This window comes from Ictalurus punctatus, chromosome 2 (genome assembly GCF_001660625.3).
Source record: "Ictalurus punctatus breed USDA103 chromosome 2, Coco_2.0, whole genome shotgun sequence".
Classification (NCBI taxonomy): domain Eukaryota; kingdom Metazoa; phylum Chordata; class Actinopteri; order Siluriformes; family Ictaluridae; genus Ictalurus; species Ictalurus punctatus.
This window is the reverse complement of record NC_030417.2, coordinates 19047371-19067146: the sequence shown is the minus strand read 5'-3', so window position 1 is coordinate 19067146 and position 19776 is coordinate 19047371. Positions and strand designations below refer to the sequence as shown.

Below are 19776 nucleotides of genomic sequence, written 5' to 3'. Positions count from 1 at the left end.
GCGATTTATCTGACCCTGTTTACAGGAGAAGTTTTAATGAATATGAACCTGAAAGCGAGGGGCAGGAGGTCACACACTCCCTGACTCAAAAGCAGGCTCTTAGGATGCCAGGTCTGCTAAATTAACCCCGCTTTGATAATGGAAAGGTTGATGAGCTGAGATTTCAAATTGTGGTTGTAAATATAATATAGCATGAGGGTTCAGGAAGTCTACAGCTCGTGCTTTTATTTCATCAGTTGTGAGAAATATAACTAACTGCCATTATAATTATTAAAATTAAATGAAATAGTTATTCATATGCGATTACAATGGAATTGATCACGAAATCTTCTATTAGCCATTATATCACTGCTGAATTCTTCTTGAGAGTCTGTGTTTATTCCATCCATTATTAAGTAAAGAATAAAACACTCCATGTCATGCTGTTATAGGAAAATAATCAATCACAAGGTGGTTTGATGAAGCAGAGTTATTCTTACCACCACAAATGCACAAATTATTCTTCTTATTCCTCTTATACAACAGAGATTTACCAACAGTTACAAACTGTATTAATTAATCATTGACAGCATACTTTTTATCCGTTTATGCTTATATTTAACGTTGTGGAACGTCCACGAAACAAGTTAGTTCCTGTTATCACTTACATCAGAGTAGCTCTAAATGGTCGCTCCCTCAGCTTGTCATGTTATCAATAAAACAAAAACATCTGTCCTGAAGATGCTGCAAAACATGAAACTGACACTGGAGACTCCTTCCATAAACGTTAAATAAACATCTTACAGAAAACATCAGCATAGCAATGAATATACACGTTCCTGTCCTATAGTACATTGTTACTATAGAAACGATAATATATTACAACGCTCGCATTGATTCTGACCGTTCTAGAACAGCTCTATGGTGCGATATACAAGTCAATTACAATTACACAACAATTATTAGTAATAAAAATACTTTTTTTTGTAAAAGCATTCATCTTTACTAACTGATGAAATAAAACCAGGCCTAAGGATTGTACTTTTAAAGTCAAAGAAAAAATATAGGCTTTACGTTTATAATGACTGTAAAGGTGAATTGAAATCTCAGCATATGAGTTATGTGAGATCTTTATCTCTCATAGTTTCTCCCATGTGACCTTTCAGGTTTTTATTGATGTGGGTCAAAGGTGAAACAGATTTACAAGAATGTGCTTGCTAATGAACAGCAGCAGCTATGTTCTACATTATTGACTACACATTTACGATTTTAGGGTTAAACTGTAGTGACGGTGTTATGTCTCTATAAACATACTGATGAATTTCTAGGCACTCTTAAAATATCCTCATTCCAAAGTGAAGCAGAAGCCAGTGTAGCCCAATTCAGGCTGGGGTAAAGGGGCAGTTCTGGGGGTTTTAAGCTAGTCACTAAGATGGAACCTTAAACACTGAGTTCTTATGGGAAGCACTTTAGCTCACACTGGGGTTGTATAATTTTCTGCATTTGGCTCATGGAGCTACTCGCTCATTCAAATTAGAGATTCCAATTTCACAAAATGGCTGACGTCGCCAGAAATCGTGGCCCTGTTAGCATATTAATTTCCCCTTGGTTAACAGGAAAGCGGTTGTTAAAGGAAAAAAAGAAATCAATATGTGGATGGATGGACAGGTCCATTTCCCTTTCAACACAATGCCTCTGGGAAAAAAAGCCAGTCGCAAAACACACACGGACGTCTAGCCTCCTACAGCCAAGTGTGCAAGATGTAACAAACCAAGCGAGCGAGCTTTGACACGACAAACACACCATTACCACCACCAACAACACACACACACACACACACCCCAATCGAGATGGAGATGCTCTGATGGAGAAACATCAGGAGTAAAAATCAATCACATGAACGGAAGGAAAGGAAAAAAACCCCAACACACACGCATAATCATACACACACACAAACACGCGTGTTCATTTCACTCCTCAGACGGACGCATGCACTGTTGGAAAGCAGTGCCAACTGCAAAGGAATGAGCAAAAAACAAAAACAAAACAAAAAAACGGGGTTGCAATGCCTGCTGGCTGTCCTCATGCAAAATGCTATGACTATTTCACTCCGTAAAATGAGCATTCAATAAGGAAAAGAATAAAAATAAAAATAAATAAATAAAAGAAAAGAAAGTGAAATTTACTAATTAAGGGGCGGAAACAAGAGAGAGGCGAGCAATAAAAGCACTCACTGTCGAGGTGCATAAAAAAAGGATATGCCCGCTCCCTCGTGGGTGCATCGAGAAAGTGAGGGTGAGCTGTTATTCATTTTCATATTTTATTTATTTTACCTGAAGAGGTGTTACAAGAAATTTCATCTGCCGCAACGAGGACGAAATGATTTCTGCAAGAGAAGATAAAATTCACAATGCCGCTTGCTGACTGGCTGTATGGGCGGTAAAAGGAAAAACAAAAAAGAAAGAAAAAAAAGGAGAAAAGAGGGAGGTGGAGGTGGAGGGTGATTTATGGCAAATGGGTTTCAGTTCACACACAAATAAGAGCAGAGCTCATGGTGCAGTCTCACACTCCACGTACTGCATGTAGCATGCTAGGAAGGGGGATGTGGGGAAGGAAATATATCATACAGCAGGGTTCGAGAGAATGAGACGTGATTTATGGATAAATATTTGTCAGTAAAGTCAAATGGGGTTTGAAAACCATTAGGAAAATAAGGAATAATTATTATTAGCAATTATTATTATTCATTAATAATCAAGCATTAAGTGTTATGAGTATGATGTGATATCGTTTGGATTAAAAAAGGATCCGCTGCATCTTCTTCAATTATATTCATTTTCCATCTATAAATCGACTAATCTCAGTGAAATACCCTGCTGTATATATAAAAAATATATATAAATATATGTATATAAATAATAAGACAGATGAGATCAAATCAGAAGTGAGGCACAGCGCAGCACACATGGCTAAACTCAATCCACACGTCCGATTCAATAAAGAAGTGCAAAATGCACACTGGTTCGGCTCTCGGAAGCTCTCGGGCTTCTGCTCTTTAAACCATGCCCTTCTCTAGAGGAATTGTGTTGTCGAGCAATGGCCTTAAGTCTATTCCTGAGCGTGTCAAGGCTCCTGAAACCACTGCAGGCATAGTGGCGTAAATCAAAGTGCTACGAGATTCAAAGCATTATAATGAAAATCTTAATATTCAACTGACACATGCATACAAATTTGTATGGCACAGGAAAACAAACGAAAGAATGGTAATGCTTTACATTAAGGTCCATTCATTAGTTAACACAAACTTCAGCATTAATACACCATGAGTAATATTAACAACTTAATTAACACTCAACGCTTTTATTTTTACTCTTCATTTCATCGGGGAGTAAAATGAATCGACAATGACCAACGGATTAATTAACAGGCAAAATTCACATGAAAGCTGAATCAAGTTGGACTATTTACACCTCAAGACCAGATTTCAGGAAGCTACTAGCATTTTGGAAAATGCTAACATTTAGCTTTTCATAAATGAAACAAAATTTTTGTTAATTCTTGTTTGTGGACCAAACGAACGCTAGTTAATATGTTATGTTTAACACACGTCAACTTTCTTACTTCATCTATATTACTTAAGGTTTATTAATGCTGAAGTTTATTGTTCATATGTTGACGCAGTAAATAATGTCAAATAAGAAAACCTTAAATGTAAAGCATCACCAAAAAAAAACTAAACAAAAAACATTAAACAGGACAGAATAACATTATGCATCTGCATACAACCAACCACACTTATTCACTACAAAATATTTAATGATAACATCACAATGTAAAACACAATGTAAGAGATAATGGACTACAGATCGTACCCGGGGTGGAACGTTATGAAAGATTACAGTATCATAACCAAACAAGCCAGAAGTATATCAGGTATATCTCAATATTTCTGCACAACGTTATTTCAAAGACAACATGAAACAAGCAAAACCATCAGTTCACCAGCAGGTTGAATATTGTTTACATTCAGAAATTGATAATTTGTTCAATCTTGTAAAGCTTTCTTAAAACTTTGATTGTTAGCTGATATATATATATATATATATATATATATATATATATATATATATATATATATATATATATATATATATATATATAAGAAAGTATATGACCCTGATTTCAAAATAGTTTATGCGATACATACATTATTTTTACCTGTATAGCATAATATTAACTATATATTTATTTCAGATTATTTTGTCATTTTAACCATGCAATACCCCTACTGTACAGTATGCTGCGATTTATACTTAGAATGAAAAAATAAAACAAAAGAAAGACAGAAAATATGTTTGTTTTATTGGATATTGAAAATTTTATAATGTAGGATGTGGTGTAATATGTAACATGATATATATATATATATATATATATATATATATATATATATATAGTACTTTATACAACAGTTAATTCTGGTACACTTATTTGATTGTGTTAGTGTCAGTTAGGGTCAGAAGGAGATGTGTAAAGCCAGCATGAAGTGAAGGACTGAAGTCAATGTGTAAAGGAGGGGTATATATGCAGTGTCTAAGGGAGGAATGTAAAGGCAGCATATAAGGAAGTCAGTAGGTCAAGTCAGAGTCTAAGGGAGGAATGTAAAGGCAGCATATAGGGAAGTCAGTAGGTCAAGTCAGTGTCTAAGGGAGGAGTGTAAAGTCAGTATCTACAGAAGTAGTGTAAAATCAGTGTCTAAGGCAGGAGCATAAAGTCGGTGTCTCAAGTAGGAGTGTAAAGTAAGTGCATAAGGGAAGAGCCTAAAGTCAGTATCTAAGGCAGGAGTGTAAAGTCAGTGTCTAAGGGAGGATTGTAAATTCTGTGTCTAAGGCAGGAGTGTAAAGTCAGAGTCTAAGGCAGAAGAGTAAAGTCAGTGTCTAAGTGAGGAGTGTAAATTCTGTGTCTAAGGCAGAAGTGTAAAGTCAGTGTCTAAGGCAGGAGCATAAAGTCAGTGTCTAAGGGAGAGGTGTAAAGTTAGTGTCTACAGGAGTGTAAAGTCAGTGTCTAACAGAGGAGACTAAAGTCGGTGTCTCAAGTAGGAGTGTAAAGTAAGTGCATAAGGAAAGAGCGAAAAGTCATTGTCTACAGGAGCATAAAGTCAGTGTCTCAGACAGAAGTGTAAAGTCAGTGTCGAAGGGAGGAGTGTAAAGTCTAGGCAGGAGTGTAAAGTCAGTGTCTACGAGAGGAGCGTAAATTTAGTGTCTAAGGCAGGAGTGTAAAGTCAGTGTATAAGGGAGGAGCATAAATTCAGTGTATAAGGGAGGAGCGTAAAGTCTAGGAAGGTGCGTAAAGTCAGTGTATAAGGGAGGAGCATTAAGTCAGTGTATAAGGGAAGAATGTAAAGTCAGTGCCTACAGGAGCGTAAAGTCAGTGTCTCACTCAAGCAGGAGCATAAAGTCAGTGTCTAAGGCAGGAGCATAAAGTCAGTGTCTAAGGCAGGAGCATAAAGTCAGTGTCTAAGGCAGGAGCATAAAATCAGTGTATAAGGGAGGAGCATAAAGTCAGTGTCTAAGGCAGGAGCATAAAGTCAGTGTCTAAGGCAGGAGCATAAAATCAGTGTATAAGGCAGGGGTGTAAAGCCAGTGTCTAAGGCAGAACTAAAGCCAGTGTCTAAGGCAGGAGCATAAAGTCATAAAGTCAGTGTCTAAGGCAGGAGTGTAAAATCAGTGACTACGTTTACATGGACAGCAGTAATCTAATTATGGACCTTACTCTGAGTAAGATAATAATGTGATTAAGTTGTTTACATGAATCGCTTTTAGAATACTCCTTTCATGTACCCGTTTTACATGTTTTAGAACATAATTAGATTAACAGCACACATCATTACGTCACCGTGCCACGCCCCTCCAGAATTTCACGTATCAACATACAGTTCGTCTTTGTTATGGTACTGTATACAGTTTTGGGTGTTTTTATTAAATTTTTTTTACGAATGCTTTAAGTGCAGTTCATTATTTGTCATGCTATACGTGCTAATAGACAACTGCTTGAAGCTGCGGGTTGCGTCTCAAACCGTGAACTTACTGCCTATATAGTAGCCGTGATACATGTATTTTTCCCCACTACAGGCCTATAGTAGGAAAGTATGCGGTTTGGGACACAACCGAACTCTCTTCTTCACCGTAAAACGTAAAACTGTCGTGTGTGATTGTGTCCTGTCGCAAAATGTGGTGAAAACTCTCACACGCCCTTCATAATGTGATTAAGGTGTTTACATGTCTGTAATACACGTCGATAATGCGACTAAAAGAGGAGTACTCCACATGTCTTAATTCGCTTAGTGCTTACTTCGATTATAACCTTAATTAGATTAAGGTAAGTAAAAATTGCTCTTTACATGATAGTTTCTTAATCAGAGTATGGTCTTAATCGGGTTAAGAGTGGATTATTGTTGTCCATGTAAATGCAGCTAGAGTCTATGGCAGGAGTGTAAAGTCAGTGTTTAAGGGAGGAGTATGAAGTGAGTGTCTAAGGCAAGAGCGTAAAGTCCATGTCTAAGGCAGGAGTGTAATGTCAGTATAAAAGTGAAGGAGTTTATCACCGTCTCAGAGGGGAGTGTAAAGCCAGCGTCTAGGAAAGTTGTGTATAGTCAATGTCTAAGAGAGGAATATAAACTTAGGATGCAGGGAAGGAGTGTATAGTCAGTGTCTAAGAGAGGAATATAAAGTTAGTACATAGAGTGTGAAGGCAGTGTCTATGGAAGGTGAGTGTGATCTATCAGTTAGCATGCTACATAAACACAGTGAATGTGACCTGCATTCTCTGCATTACCCAGCCTGCATGACTCAGAGCACAGGTGTGACAAATGACGCATCACAACCTCAAGCTCACATCTAATTAGGGACACTGACTTGGCAGCCATTTTGCAGGGCCCCTTTTTAATTGCTGCTTGCAGCTATATTTAATAACTTAATGAATCATTCATTCGCTGTGAGTGTTTGGATAGAATCAGCCCTCTTAATCACATTAGCGGACTTGTTTTGAATGTGCACACCGTTCAACGTGACACTATTGACCGGAGGGAAAATAAAGCAGCTTGTTGCGGCTATGCAATCGAACAAATGAACCAAGCAGCAACTTTTGTTGTAGTTTACAAAAGCGTGATGAAAACATGACCCTCTATAGAATGCTGAAGAACACAAGTGTTAACTAAAGAGCCAGTTATGCATGACTGAACAATAGCATGAAAACACTAGCGTCATTTTTTTGTGCACAAAACAGATAATTTAACCTTCTAACCAGAAACCAAGAAACCATGAATGGTTCCATTCCTCACTTTGTCATTTCCCCCCATGCGCTTAATAAGAAGCCTCAAGGTTCATGAATGTAAAGGAACATAAAAGGTTAATAGTAATTAAGTAATTATTTAGTAATTAGCATAGAACAGCTAATTCAAGCTTTCTCAGTCAAGCAACAAAGGCAAGGTCATGCACAACAAGCCGTTTGGTATCTATGCAGCCTGTTCATCATGAACAAACCAAGTCAGTGTTCCTGGTGCAGAGAAACACAGCTGGTGTGTGTTGCGTGTTAGCACATGGATTCTGGGAACACCGGAGAACTGAGTGCATGCACATGGAACATCAAAGTTCACAAAGTTCAGTGGGCTAATGCAGGCATTGAGGCTGGACTAGAGGGCTTTGTGAAGTGAAGAACGGCAACACACTCTCCCATCACATCTGGCCTTGACCTCGGGCACTCAATATGGTGCGATCAGAAATTAAAATCCCGTCCACCTGCTTCACATGTACACTGAATTTGCATGAAAGACATTTTGGTATATTGTGCACTACACATGGCTGGAAACAATGACTTTAACACCATATATAATGCACTATTTATCAAAAAGGTGGCCATTTTAGATTAATGATAAATATTGTAATGTTTTTATAATTGGCACACTTAGTGAAGTGAGGATGGAATCAGATTTATTTTTGAGAAAACCTCTTGCTAGTCATTATTCTTGAATATTTATACGTATTTATATGCTTGTTACCCACAATGCATTGCAAATCTATCCATTTTAACCCACAGAAACAGCAGCAAGCATTAGGCTAATTTACAAATTTACAAGTCAACAAAATAAAATGTACAGTTAGATGTTATCTGCTAAATGCAGCTCTAAAATTATTGGCACTCTTCATTAAAACAAGCAAAAAATGAACGTAAACACTGAGTACTAATGACATATTTTGACCTAATTTAACATTATAAACTCCAAGAAACCACAAATGGTTTATTATGATTTAATAAAAAGATAATTAATTGTGCAGTAACAAAGCAAGCAGTTTTTCAACTGTGTACTTAAAAAAATGTATTTATTTATTTATTTATTTATTTATTTATTTAAATGTATTTTTTGAAGGGTGTCAATAGTTCCAGAGCTGACTCTGTACTCTGTAGTTTGAGGTCATACTGGTTTAGCAGCCATGTTTTTTTCTTTGTCAACGAGATCTTTCAGAATAGAGTGAAAAGTTGCCAGAGATCGACATGCTAAGACTTGGCAAAGATTAAAACTTTATTTTGTAAATATCTAATTATGCTTGATTAGTAAGCAATTTCACATCTGTTTTTGCTGTGAATGGTTCTCAGTGTTCCCCAGCGGAACGTGAATAATTAATTCTAGACAATTACACCGCAGAGTAATTTGTTTTTATTATTTAGCATAATTTAAAACAAATATGACCTTGTAAACAACAATCCATTACAGTGTTGTTTCCAAAAAGCCACGTTCAGATTTACCTCGGTTTCACTGCTTGGTGATCTCGTGGCAAGTTTCATTTTCTCAAAAACTATTCTTTTTCACCGCCACGGGCAAACAGCAGAACTCGATTGTGACTGAGAGCCGCACGATTTGCATAATAGACGTGACGCATTGGGGTTTCGGCCGAGACGGAGTTTCAACAACACAACATCATTTTGCAGAAATAATCCCCGAGGGCAAGTGTAAAAAATCTAAAATATCACATCATAAAACATACATCTGATCATTATATAAACTAACATCTATCCTATCACACTGAACAGTTTGTCAGACTAAAATCTTTCATCAATATTTATATTATTTTACACCACAATCAGAAGGTGTTGATTAATTTTCTATAACAGCAGCACTCACAATAACTCCGGCTGTAACATAAATCACAGGTTTATATTAATGCGCTCGTTCTAATACATTATCGTTTCTATAGTAACAGCTCATACATATGGACTACTGTATATGATGGACACTAGACGTAATCTGAGTAACAATGAACAGATTTGGAAATACGATTTGATATTTAACAAAGAAAATTCATTGATATGGTCAAGTTTTCTGTAAAGAGATGTTTATGTAACATTTATGGAAGGAGTCTCCAGTGTCAGAGCTTTGTTTGTAACACTGAGAGGTAAAGCTGCAACTTTAAGTTTTCCAACAGAACTAACTTGCTTCGCAGATGATCCACAACATTAAATGTAACTCTAAAAGGATAAAAAAAATGTGTACGTAATTAATAAATAGGAAACTGGCAGTAGTTGAAGAGAAATAAAACACTTGGGACACTTTGGAATGTGCCGTTATAAGGAAATAATCCCCTTCCAGGTGGTAGCACTAACTCTGCTTTGTGTTAGCATTAATTACTTTCCTTTAACAGCATGCCGAGTTGTTTGTTATTCCTTATTTATCTACTTATGATGATGCTTGAAACTGTAATGAAAATGGATCATACCATTAAGAGGTGGAATGGTGGGAGGTTTGGGGGATTACAGTGACGCTGTAAACATTACTGTATAAGATATTACGTTCCATGGCTGTTCCATCTGGCTGTTCCATGGACATAAGTAGGACTTTTTTCTTCTTCTTCTTCTTCTCTTCTTCTTCTTCTTATTATTGTTGTTGTTGTAAGAAGTTATTACAAATCTATGTACAATAATTATTAAAATATAAAACTAATACATAAGGCCATCTCTACTTCTTTACCATCATTAAAAATGCCATGATCTATGAATATGCATAAATATGCAAAGTGTAATATTCGCATATTTATCCTTGCGATCCCAAATATCTAGCGGCTAGTTAATGCCTGGTAAACTTTCTCTTGTTTCAGCTAAACCTGTCAAAATACAACTCCTCAACAACCGAACTTTTATCCATCGCTAGCATTACCTGAATACTAATTAGTTAGCTTATCAGAAACATTCTCTGGCTTCCGAGTAATGATAATGACGTCCTCTAATAATTTGCATGTCTGGTGTGATAGGTTGAAGATGTTGGGAATATTTTGTGACATCAGAAACTTTCTTTTTTATACAGAAATATCAAGAAACTGTTTTAAATTAAAATCCAATGTGATTATATAATCAGAATTAGCCATCCAAAACAAGTTCATAATTCGTAAGTTATTTAAAAGATTTTATGCTTTGGAGATATTCAAATTTTTAAGTTCCCATAAAGGATTGGGTTAGTTTGCATGCAAATGCAGGAAACATAAAATATAAATTTCAAAGAAGCAATAAAGAAAGTGCGATCTCTTTTCTTCAGCCTCTACTTTTTTCAACTTACTGTAAACGAAATTAGCAATTCGATTCCTTAAAAAAAAAAAACACACAGTTGAATTTCACATTTATAAACCACTCTGATCTTTAGAGACTGCAGACTGTCTTTATGCTCCAGCACATTCGTCCACAAAAGAGCAAACGCATGATTAAGGACTTAATTATCTCGCTACTTGAATCTCACACCTGACAACATTCACACCACCGCCGCCTCTGGAGAGGTTCTGTTAGAGGTGCTACTCACAGTGTGAACGTACTGGGTGCTCTGTGTGTGTGTGTGTGTGTGTGTGTGTGTGTGTGTGTGTTAGTGAGTGTGAACAGACAAGCCGAGAGCAACAGGAGGACAACACACACCACCACGCAAAAAAAAAGGTGACGTAATGAGGGCATGACACCATTCACAATTAATTAGTCAGCACATTTCACAGCACAAACACTCAAGTCATGCAAAAAGAAACCCTAAAGATTGACAGTTTATGAGACTGCAGCTCGAATATGACAGGATAATAAAGTGTCACTTTGAGCGTGTTAGTTTTTTTCTACAGAAAATAAAGGTCGCAGGTTACGGTTTTGACAGGAAGTCACGCGCTCATGTTGTGACATCAAAAACCATTATATTTACAGGATTTATTACCTTGAAAAAAAGGGAAATGTCAATATCTGACACGATGATTGAGAATAATTCATGTTTGGATCTCCTACCGAGAAGCACAGTCGACTTCAGAATTATTGGCACCCTTCAAGAGAATGGGCAATAAATAAAAATAATAAAATAAAAATAGAAACATTGTGCTGAATCACATTTTCTGCTAGAACAATAGTAATAGTTTTTTTTTATATGAAATTATATGTAGCAAAATTATTGACACTGCTAATTAAAAATAAAAAGCGCAAAAACAAGTTTGTTCATTCTTATTCTCCAGGAAGTCTAAGAATGTAAGAGATCAAAATAAAAATAATAATAATTTAATTTTGAGAGTGATGAAAACTACCCGTGCATTCACATGTTTAAGTTTGAAATCCTTCAGTGCAGGTTTCCCCCCCAAAAAAAATTTCTGAAGTTGACTGTATACAAATGTTTAATTTGTTTTCAAACAGGGATAGATTAGATGAAAAATGCTCAGTTTGATAACCGTACAAACTTCAACACCATATTTTTGGTATATTAACAAATCAGGGTTACAGCTTGAGATTTAACAACATGAAGAAGTAAACAGTATCAATCCACAGCTAAGAAAAAATAAATCATCTGATTGCCTGATTCATGTTTAATAAACTGTATATGCGAATCGTGTATTAGCCGTCTACTTGCTCAGTCTATCTACCAAGCAAGCATTAGGAATTTATCGAATGAGTTTCATATGTTTTAAGTAACATGATGTAAACAAGGAGTTCTGGTATACTGTCCTACCCTCTGAAAAAAAAAGAAAAGAAATCTTGTTCTTCAAAGAACGGATCAACATGCGGTACTGTAAAGTGGGGGAGATTTATTTTTCTAGTATTTTTTAAACAACGTATTGCTGAATTATGCTGTGTTTACTCAGCAGTGTGTTGTGCTTTTTACTCTGAGGGCTGTAAGAGAAAAGAAAAAGTCACAAAATGTGCATACATTTTTGTTCTGGAATCAAGTCAGTGCCTCTCCCATTCAACACTTATGTTCTATTCTGACCCAAATGCCCAGTTTTAAATTGATTCACCAAGACATGTTTGATGCTGGCTAATTTATGTATGTATGTATGTATGTATGTATGTATGTATGTATGTATGTATGTATGTATGTATTTATTTATTATTAAAAACCTTGTACTCAAGGTATGAGGTGAATATAGCCTAATGAAAGGCCACCATCTTAGACATAATTTTCTCACTTCAATTAGATATGACTCCACCCCTACATGCCCTGCCTCCCAAAATATGCAGGTGAAATTATAGCAAAATGGTGCAAATGTGAAATGTGGAACTTAAATTTGTAAATACAAAACTGTTTCAAAATCATGGTTATGCAATGCACATGACTATCTGTATCTGTATCTGTTCAGTGCACCAAACATCCATATCTGGATTAAAAACCAGAAGGGGGCCTAAACAGCAAGGGCTCTTTCTTTCTTTTTATTCTGTCTTTCTTCCTTCCTTTCTTTCTTCCTTCCTTCCTTCCTTTCTTTCCCTGATAGAGTACATTAGACTGCTTTTCTTTCTTTCTTTCGTTCTTTCATTATTTCTTTCTTTCTTTCTTTCTTTCTTTCTTTCTTTCCCTGGTAGAGTACATTAGACTGGTTTTCTTTCTTTCTTTCTTTCTTTCTTTCTTTCCCTGGTAGAGTACATTAGACTGGCTTTCTTTCTTTCTTTCTTTCTTTCTTTCTTTCTTTCTTTCTTTCTTACTTCCTTCCTTCCTTTTCCTGATAGAGCATGTTAGACTGCTTTTCTTTCCTTCTTTCTTTCTTTCTTTCTTTCTTTCTTTCTTTCTTTCTTTCTTTCTTTCTTGCCCTGGTAGAGTACATTAGACTGCTTTTCTTTCTTTCTTTCTTTCTTTCTTGCCCTGGTAGAGTACATTAGACTGCTTTTCTTTCTTTCTTTCTTTTTTTCTTTCTTTCTTTCTCTCCTTGATAGAGTACATTAGACTGTGTTTCTTCCTTCTTCCTTCCATCCTTTCTTTCTTTCTTTCTAAATTAAACTGTTGTGTCCTTAAACATCCCAGTCCTGATACACACCTCTAGTCTTAACTGGATGCCCTGTAAACCTTTCTCCCACACTTTCTAAGGAAAATAAACAACAACAACAGACAATAATAATAATAATAATAATAATAATAATAATAATAATGTATTCATCTTCGATTTTGGATGAGGTCGACTTCTAATAGTTATTAGCTACTTTAGTTGTGTAGCTCCAGTGCAAAAGTAAAAAGGTTTTAGGTAAAAGACTATATTTGGAGTGAGTGTAAATTTGTGTAATTTTATTTTGCATCATTCATTTAATACTAAAATGGGTCTCAGAGCATGGAACATCATTTGCCTTCATTTAATTTATCTTGTATTTATTTTACAGGTATTTCATTAAGTAATCTGAGACTAAATGAAGGTGAAGGTAAAACAGAAGTGTTAGAAATGTCTACTCTTTGTATCATAGGTATGGGTTTGGGTATCTACAGAGTTTCTACATTATAAACACTATTTACATTCTGAATCTTTAACACGAATGTTGTAAAATGAAGAGGGAAGGCATGGGCCAGTGAAACTCGATAGTGTGGGTTCATTTTGCAGTTGTAGTCCACCATGGACGCCTCCTGCCATTACATTTGCCATGACATCTCATTTGATTTAATTTGCCAATTAACGTGCCGTGAGATGGGAATTAGACTAATAAATCTGTGTGGCCTTTTTCCCTCTCCGAGGACTGTGAGGAAGGAGGGGGTCTGAGTTTGACCTCGGAGGGAAAAAAACAAAAAGAAAAAGCAAAACTGATCAATGCTGGAGTGCAATGCTCTGCTGGAGATCTGGTGTGTGTGTGTGTGTGTGTGTGTGTGTAAGTAGTAGAGTGTGTCTTACCTGTCACTATAGGCGGCAGCGGCAGCTGTGGCAGGCTGGGCGTATCGGTAGGCAGCGTAACCACCCTACAACACACACACACACACACACACACACACACACACACACACACACACACACACACACACACACAGACAAGAAACCATACAAAGGAACACTTATAAGGGATACTTGTTGCTTTATGCCCACTACCGCACCATCAGAAATACTTAATTACTTAATTACTTAATTGTCTGTCCATTTTAAATTGCATTACACATAAAGTGAAATATTTCAAGCCTTTTTTTTGTTTTAATCTTGATCATTATGGCTTACTGCTCATTGAAATAAAAAAAATCCACTATCTCAAAATATTAGAATAAAGAATTTATAATACTGAAATATCGACGTGAGAAGAGCTCGAATCAGCTAATTAACTCAAAACACCTGCAAAAATCTCCTGAGTCTTAAAAAAAAAGGCTTGAAATATTTCACCTTATGTGTAATGAATCTAGAATATATGAAAGTTCTCCTTTTGAATTAAATTACATGAAAAAAAGAGAACTTTTCCACGATATTCACATTTTTTGAGATGCACCTGTAAATGCTGCTTAGCTTCAATCATTAGCTAGCTTCCCTACAGGACGTTTACATTCCACAGTGGCCTCTTCCTACTCCTCACCGCATGTCTTTAATCACTGTTATTAAATATAATACTATAAACATGTGGAAGCGTAACATCAGAGGTTCATATAATAAACCTAAATCTCAAACCGCAAGGACGGAGGGGTTCTGTGTGCAGTGAAGATCCGCAGTTTCCCTTTTAAAAATTCCACAGAGAAGTGAGGGCACAAACACAAAGCCATCTGCCCTCGTGTTCTCCCCGGACTCTCTCCAAACTCAATCTCTGTCCTGTTCTCTCACTTCTTCACCCCATTCTCTCTCTCTCTGTCTCTCTATCTCTCTGCAGTCCTGCTCTTCTCTCCTTTATCCTTATCCGGGATGGTACAGTACACTTTTCCTCCAGGCTGTCACACTTCAGTGCTCCTCTCTCTCTCTCTTCTTCCTTTTACTTTTTTTGTCCTCTTTTCTTTTTCATCACTGCCCTCTCACCTTACCCTGCTTTTATCTTCTCCTCTCTTTCCTCTTCAAGGCTGCCTCCATTCATTTATTTATTTATTATCAATTTCTCCCTTTTCTTTTTACGTCTCGCTCCAAGCGTAATGATACATATGTTTTCAGTTTTGTCCCGATTTGATATATTTTATGTGTACTGATTCTACAAATGTTGTGATTAGGGTGTGCAATATCAGTATCAATATTGTGATATATATGAACATCATGATACGCTTTTGCGAACTAAGTAAACATTAAGTGAGCATCTTTTTACTACCTTTCCTCATTAAATACTCTTTGTAGATGTGAGAATACACATAAAATCTCTAAACTAGACTATTTTATTTTAAAATAATATAGCGCTTCCTTGGGCAGAACACTGAAGAGGCTCAAGTGACACACACTGCAACCATAACAATGCTACCACCTAGCTGTTAAAAGCTAACTAGCCCATATTATTTCTATTATTATTATTATTATTATTATTATTATTATTATTAGTGGAGTGCTTGCGTGACTAGACATCAACGCCGCACATATTCAGAAATGAAAGATTCCCAGAATGATGCCACAGTAAACATTATGATTACATGAAATTGAAAAAGAAAATCTCTAGATTTTTATCTACCAAAAAACCTTCTCTGCTCTCTGCATCCCCATTTTCACTCTCCTCTCCGAAGATATTACACTGCAGCATTCTCTCTCTCTCTCTCTCTCTCTCCTCTAGGCTATCACACTGCATCACTCCTTCCTCGCTCTGCTTCTGCTCCAGAAATGGGGTTTCCCTGCTTGACTAGGGTTGCCAGGTCTGCGTAACAAGAATCAACCCAGGATGCTGCAGATATTCAAATCTTTTTACAGGGACCATCTGATGAGGCAATTTTTAATGTGCTGATTTTGTTTAATTATTTCAGTTACATGTTGAATTCTGGACTCTGATTGGTCAGAAGATATTGATTAATTTTCCATGACAACAATGTACTTGCAAAGATGAATACGCTTGTTCTAATACGTTATTGTTTCTATAGTAACAGCTCATTCATGTTTTTGTTTTTTTCAAGCTAAGCTGGACGTTTTCAACTTTTCCGTATAAGGAGATGTTCATTTAACATTTATGGAAGGATTCTCCAGTGTCAGCACAAGGCAACGCTGTAACATAAAAAGAAAGGCTGGTGAGGGAATGACTGTATATAGCTGCTATAACATAAGTGAGCACAGGAACTAACTGGTTTTGTGGATGTTAAACGTAACTATAAATTGATTAAAAAAAAAGTGTATAATTTTTTTTTTTTTTGGCCATTTTGCTGTGGATTAAGAGGACTAAAACACTGCAGGATATGCTGTTACTGGAAAATAATCAACTTCACAGTGCTAATGGTAACTCCGGTTCATCACACTGCTCAGCTGTTGATTATTTTCCTACAAAAATAAATCCGGACACGGAAATTCTGCAGGAAAGACCTGGCAACCCTGTGCCTGATGACTCACTGCTTAATTCAGTCATCCTCTCTCTCCAGCCAGTCGTCTTGACAAATCATTTACTCACACAGTGTCAGAGAAGGACTGGGCTTTACTGGTGGAACGGGGAACATCTAGAACCTGTATTTAAAGCTCCCTTTAGTCCTGAGGCCACTCTGAGCACTGGGACAAAGCTGCTGGCTCCGGAGGAGTTACAGTGCGGTCAGGAGTTTAATACCGATCCTGAGCAAAGCCATCATTTATCTTTATGACTTGCAGCAAGGAAAGGGTGGAAAGGAGAGGGTGACGAAAAGTGAAGTGCTATGTATGTAGCACATAGGAGGGGTGTGTAGGAGGAGGAGGCATATCTGCACCGCTATACCCCGCTGCTGGGGATCGAGTGCTCCTGCGTGGGAGTGTGTTGTCTGCCCAAGTGCTGTTGTGTAAAAGAGACTATAATTGTCACACCTGCTACTGCGTTTGTAATTTCTCTATAATTCTCACCATGACATTTATAGATATGAGATACAAGAGTGACACATAATTGTATGAGACAAGTAAGCAATAAAACACTCGGCGTTGATCATTTTCCAATAATGCCATGTCCCAAAGAGCCGTATTCCTCTTTCGTACCATGGTGCTGTCGAGCTGTATCGAATCAGCATCGAAGGTGTGGATTCATTTTCCATAACAACAGGTTTATTTTAATATTAATGCACTCGTTCCAATACGTTATCGTTTCCATAGTAACGGCTCATTCGAGTGGATGTGTACGATGAGTGACCTGCATAATCCAAGATGTGCTTTTTTATTTCTCAAACAAAAACGTGTGTAATTGTTGATGTGGTGAAAATTTAAGGACTTTATTTTTTAAACATTTATTGAAGGAGCCTCCAGTGTTAGGTAAATGCTTTGCAGGATTCTTGGTAAGAAAAAAACGACAAGAAATGTTAGGAAAGAGAAAAAAGTGAGGCCAGTGAGGGAATAAGTGTTTATAGCTGCTATAACATCCGTAAATGCAGATAATCCACCATATTAAATGTAACTATAACTGCATAAAAAGCGCAACATATTCATTAATAAATAGCTGTTGAAAAACTGCACTACAGCATGTGCTTTTATAGGAAAATAATCGACTCTGAGGTGGTAACAGTAACTCCATCCATCACACCACGCTGTTGGGGTTATTTCCTGTAACAGCATGACAAAGAGTGTTTTATTCCTTACAAAGCACAGCAAATTTGCTTACAGTTATAATCGTTTTTTTTTCTTTTAAAGAAAGAAAGTCCAGTTGAGGAGAAATGACTATAAATGAAGCGATAGCACCCCCTTTTTTATGACCTGGCTGATTTTCCAGGACGTTTTATTGCCTGCGTTATTTTCCAGATCTTTTTCATGACTGGAAAAGCCTGTACATTTCCTAGTTTTCCAGGACATTTGGGAGCCTCTGACTTTGTAAGTGTAAAATTACTGACTGCAGTCCATCTGTTGGTGTGCATAATGTATTGGCGCCACATCAATAGAAAGGGACCACCGATGAGCAGACATTAGCTGGGTCATAGATAAAGCAGTGAAGACAAACAACCGCCTCATCAATCTTTATTTCATCTGCATTAATGAGGATTATAAATCTAATCTAGAGAGAAAGCTAGCCTAAGTAGTTAGCTGGTACAAGGTAGGACTAGTAAGAGTGTTTCTACAGAAAAAAAAAAAAAAAACGGTGTGAAAGGCCGTCTACAGATGATCAGTGGGAAAACTGTGATGTAGCAAATCCATGACTTGCTAGTTACAGTGGAAAAACGGGTAATATATCTATATGTCTCAATATCCATATTTATTTCATATAACCTTAAAGACATACCAGTCTTCTCAAAGAGGACATCAAACTTTGAGAGAAATGAGATTTTGTTTTGTTCTCCGTGTTATGTCCCGTCTACTCCACCAAAGCCAAGGACGACCAAAACCAGAAAATGTTTATGTTTGAGATTTAGAAACATGTTGAATGGGCTAGTCATCTGGATAAGGTAGCACTGCATCATTCCTTGTGATAAACATTCTTATCATACATACGTTGTGACTACTTTTGTGCAAAATGCTAATCAGGTGCAGCTTCCCTAACTGGAAGAATTGAATAGCTGATGTTGTAACACATTCCAAATCACAAAGTTACACAATAATAAATATAAGAGTTTATGGAGATAAGAGCTGAAGGTCATGTGACAGCAACTAGACATTTTTAAAGTTTTATATTTACCAAACTGACCTTAAAATATTGGGGTGATAGAAATATGTTGGGTTTTTTTTGTAAAAATTAATTTGCATAGCATTTTGTGAGTTCGCTAGTCAACCTAACATTTTAATTTCTTCAAATGACATTTCTATCGCAATGACTAAAAATAATTTTTTCATTTGATATTTACCAAGAGTCTAAACTAACTTCAATAGTCACTAACAATTTTTTAAAATTGTTACATTAATTAACATGATACTTAGTGTGTTTTTACTAATTAACGTAACAAAAAAAATCATTAAAAAAAATCATTTTCTCTGTGACTAAAAATGTTTTTTTTGTCATATTTACCAAAAACCGTAATTGACATTACCTTGGTAAAAAAAATTTTGTTAGGTTAATTAGAACAAATTGTCATGTTTGACACTTTTTTATTAACAGACTTGTTAATTGGAGATGAGGTGGAATGAAGTGGTGTAAGAAAGGATACATCGGTTCATACTTACATAAATATCTGCACCATAAAATCCATCCTGGTACACGACACTGTGTACACACACACACACACACACACACACACACACACACACACACACACACACACACAGAGAGATAGAAATTCCATGTAAGTACATGTTCCCATTCAAGTGCAAATGCTGCGTAATCTAATAATCCTGATTTAAATAACACGAGCACGTTCATAACTGCACTCAGACACACACTCAAACAACAAAACAATTTCTCTTTTAGATTGATCCATTTACAGCGATGGCACTCGCTCTTTTTTTTAAAATGAAGAAGCCCAATAAGAATGAAAAACAGGTAGAAAAAAACCCAATCATGCAGCAATATTCTATCAAACAGAATGGAAGC

The 19776-nt window shown here is 36.4% G+C and overlaps 1 protein-coding gene across 9 annotated transcripts in view; it reads right to left on the bottom strand.

The window, feature by feature from the left end:
- rbfox1 (RNA binding fox-1 homolog 1) overlaps positions 1 to 19776 on the bottom strand; it is a 325104-nt gene that overhangs the window by 3637 nt on the left and 301691 nt on the right. For 7 of the 9 annotated variants that reach the window (XM_017459787.3, XM_053673512.1, XM_017459777.3 and 4 more), the window contains 2 exons: positions 19410 to 19449; positions 14121 to 14185 (listed from right to left, as the gene is read on the bottom strand). In XM_017459787.3, coding sequence (XP_017315276.1) covers positions 14121 to 14185; positions 19410 to 19449 — 105 coding nt within the window. Of the gene's footprint in view, positions 1 to 2213; positions 2249 to 2312; positions 2366 to 14120; positions 14186 to 19409; positions 19450 to 19776 lie in introns of all 9 variants that reach the window. The other 2 variants (XM_017459796.3, XM_017459820.3) reach the window with 2 other exon arrangements.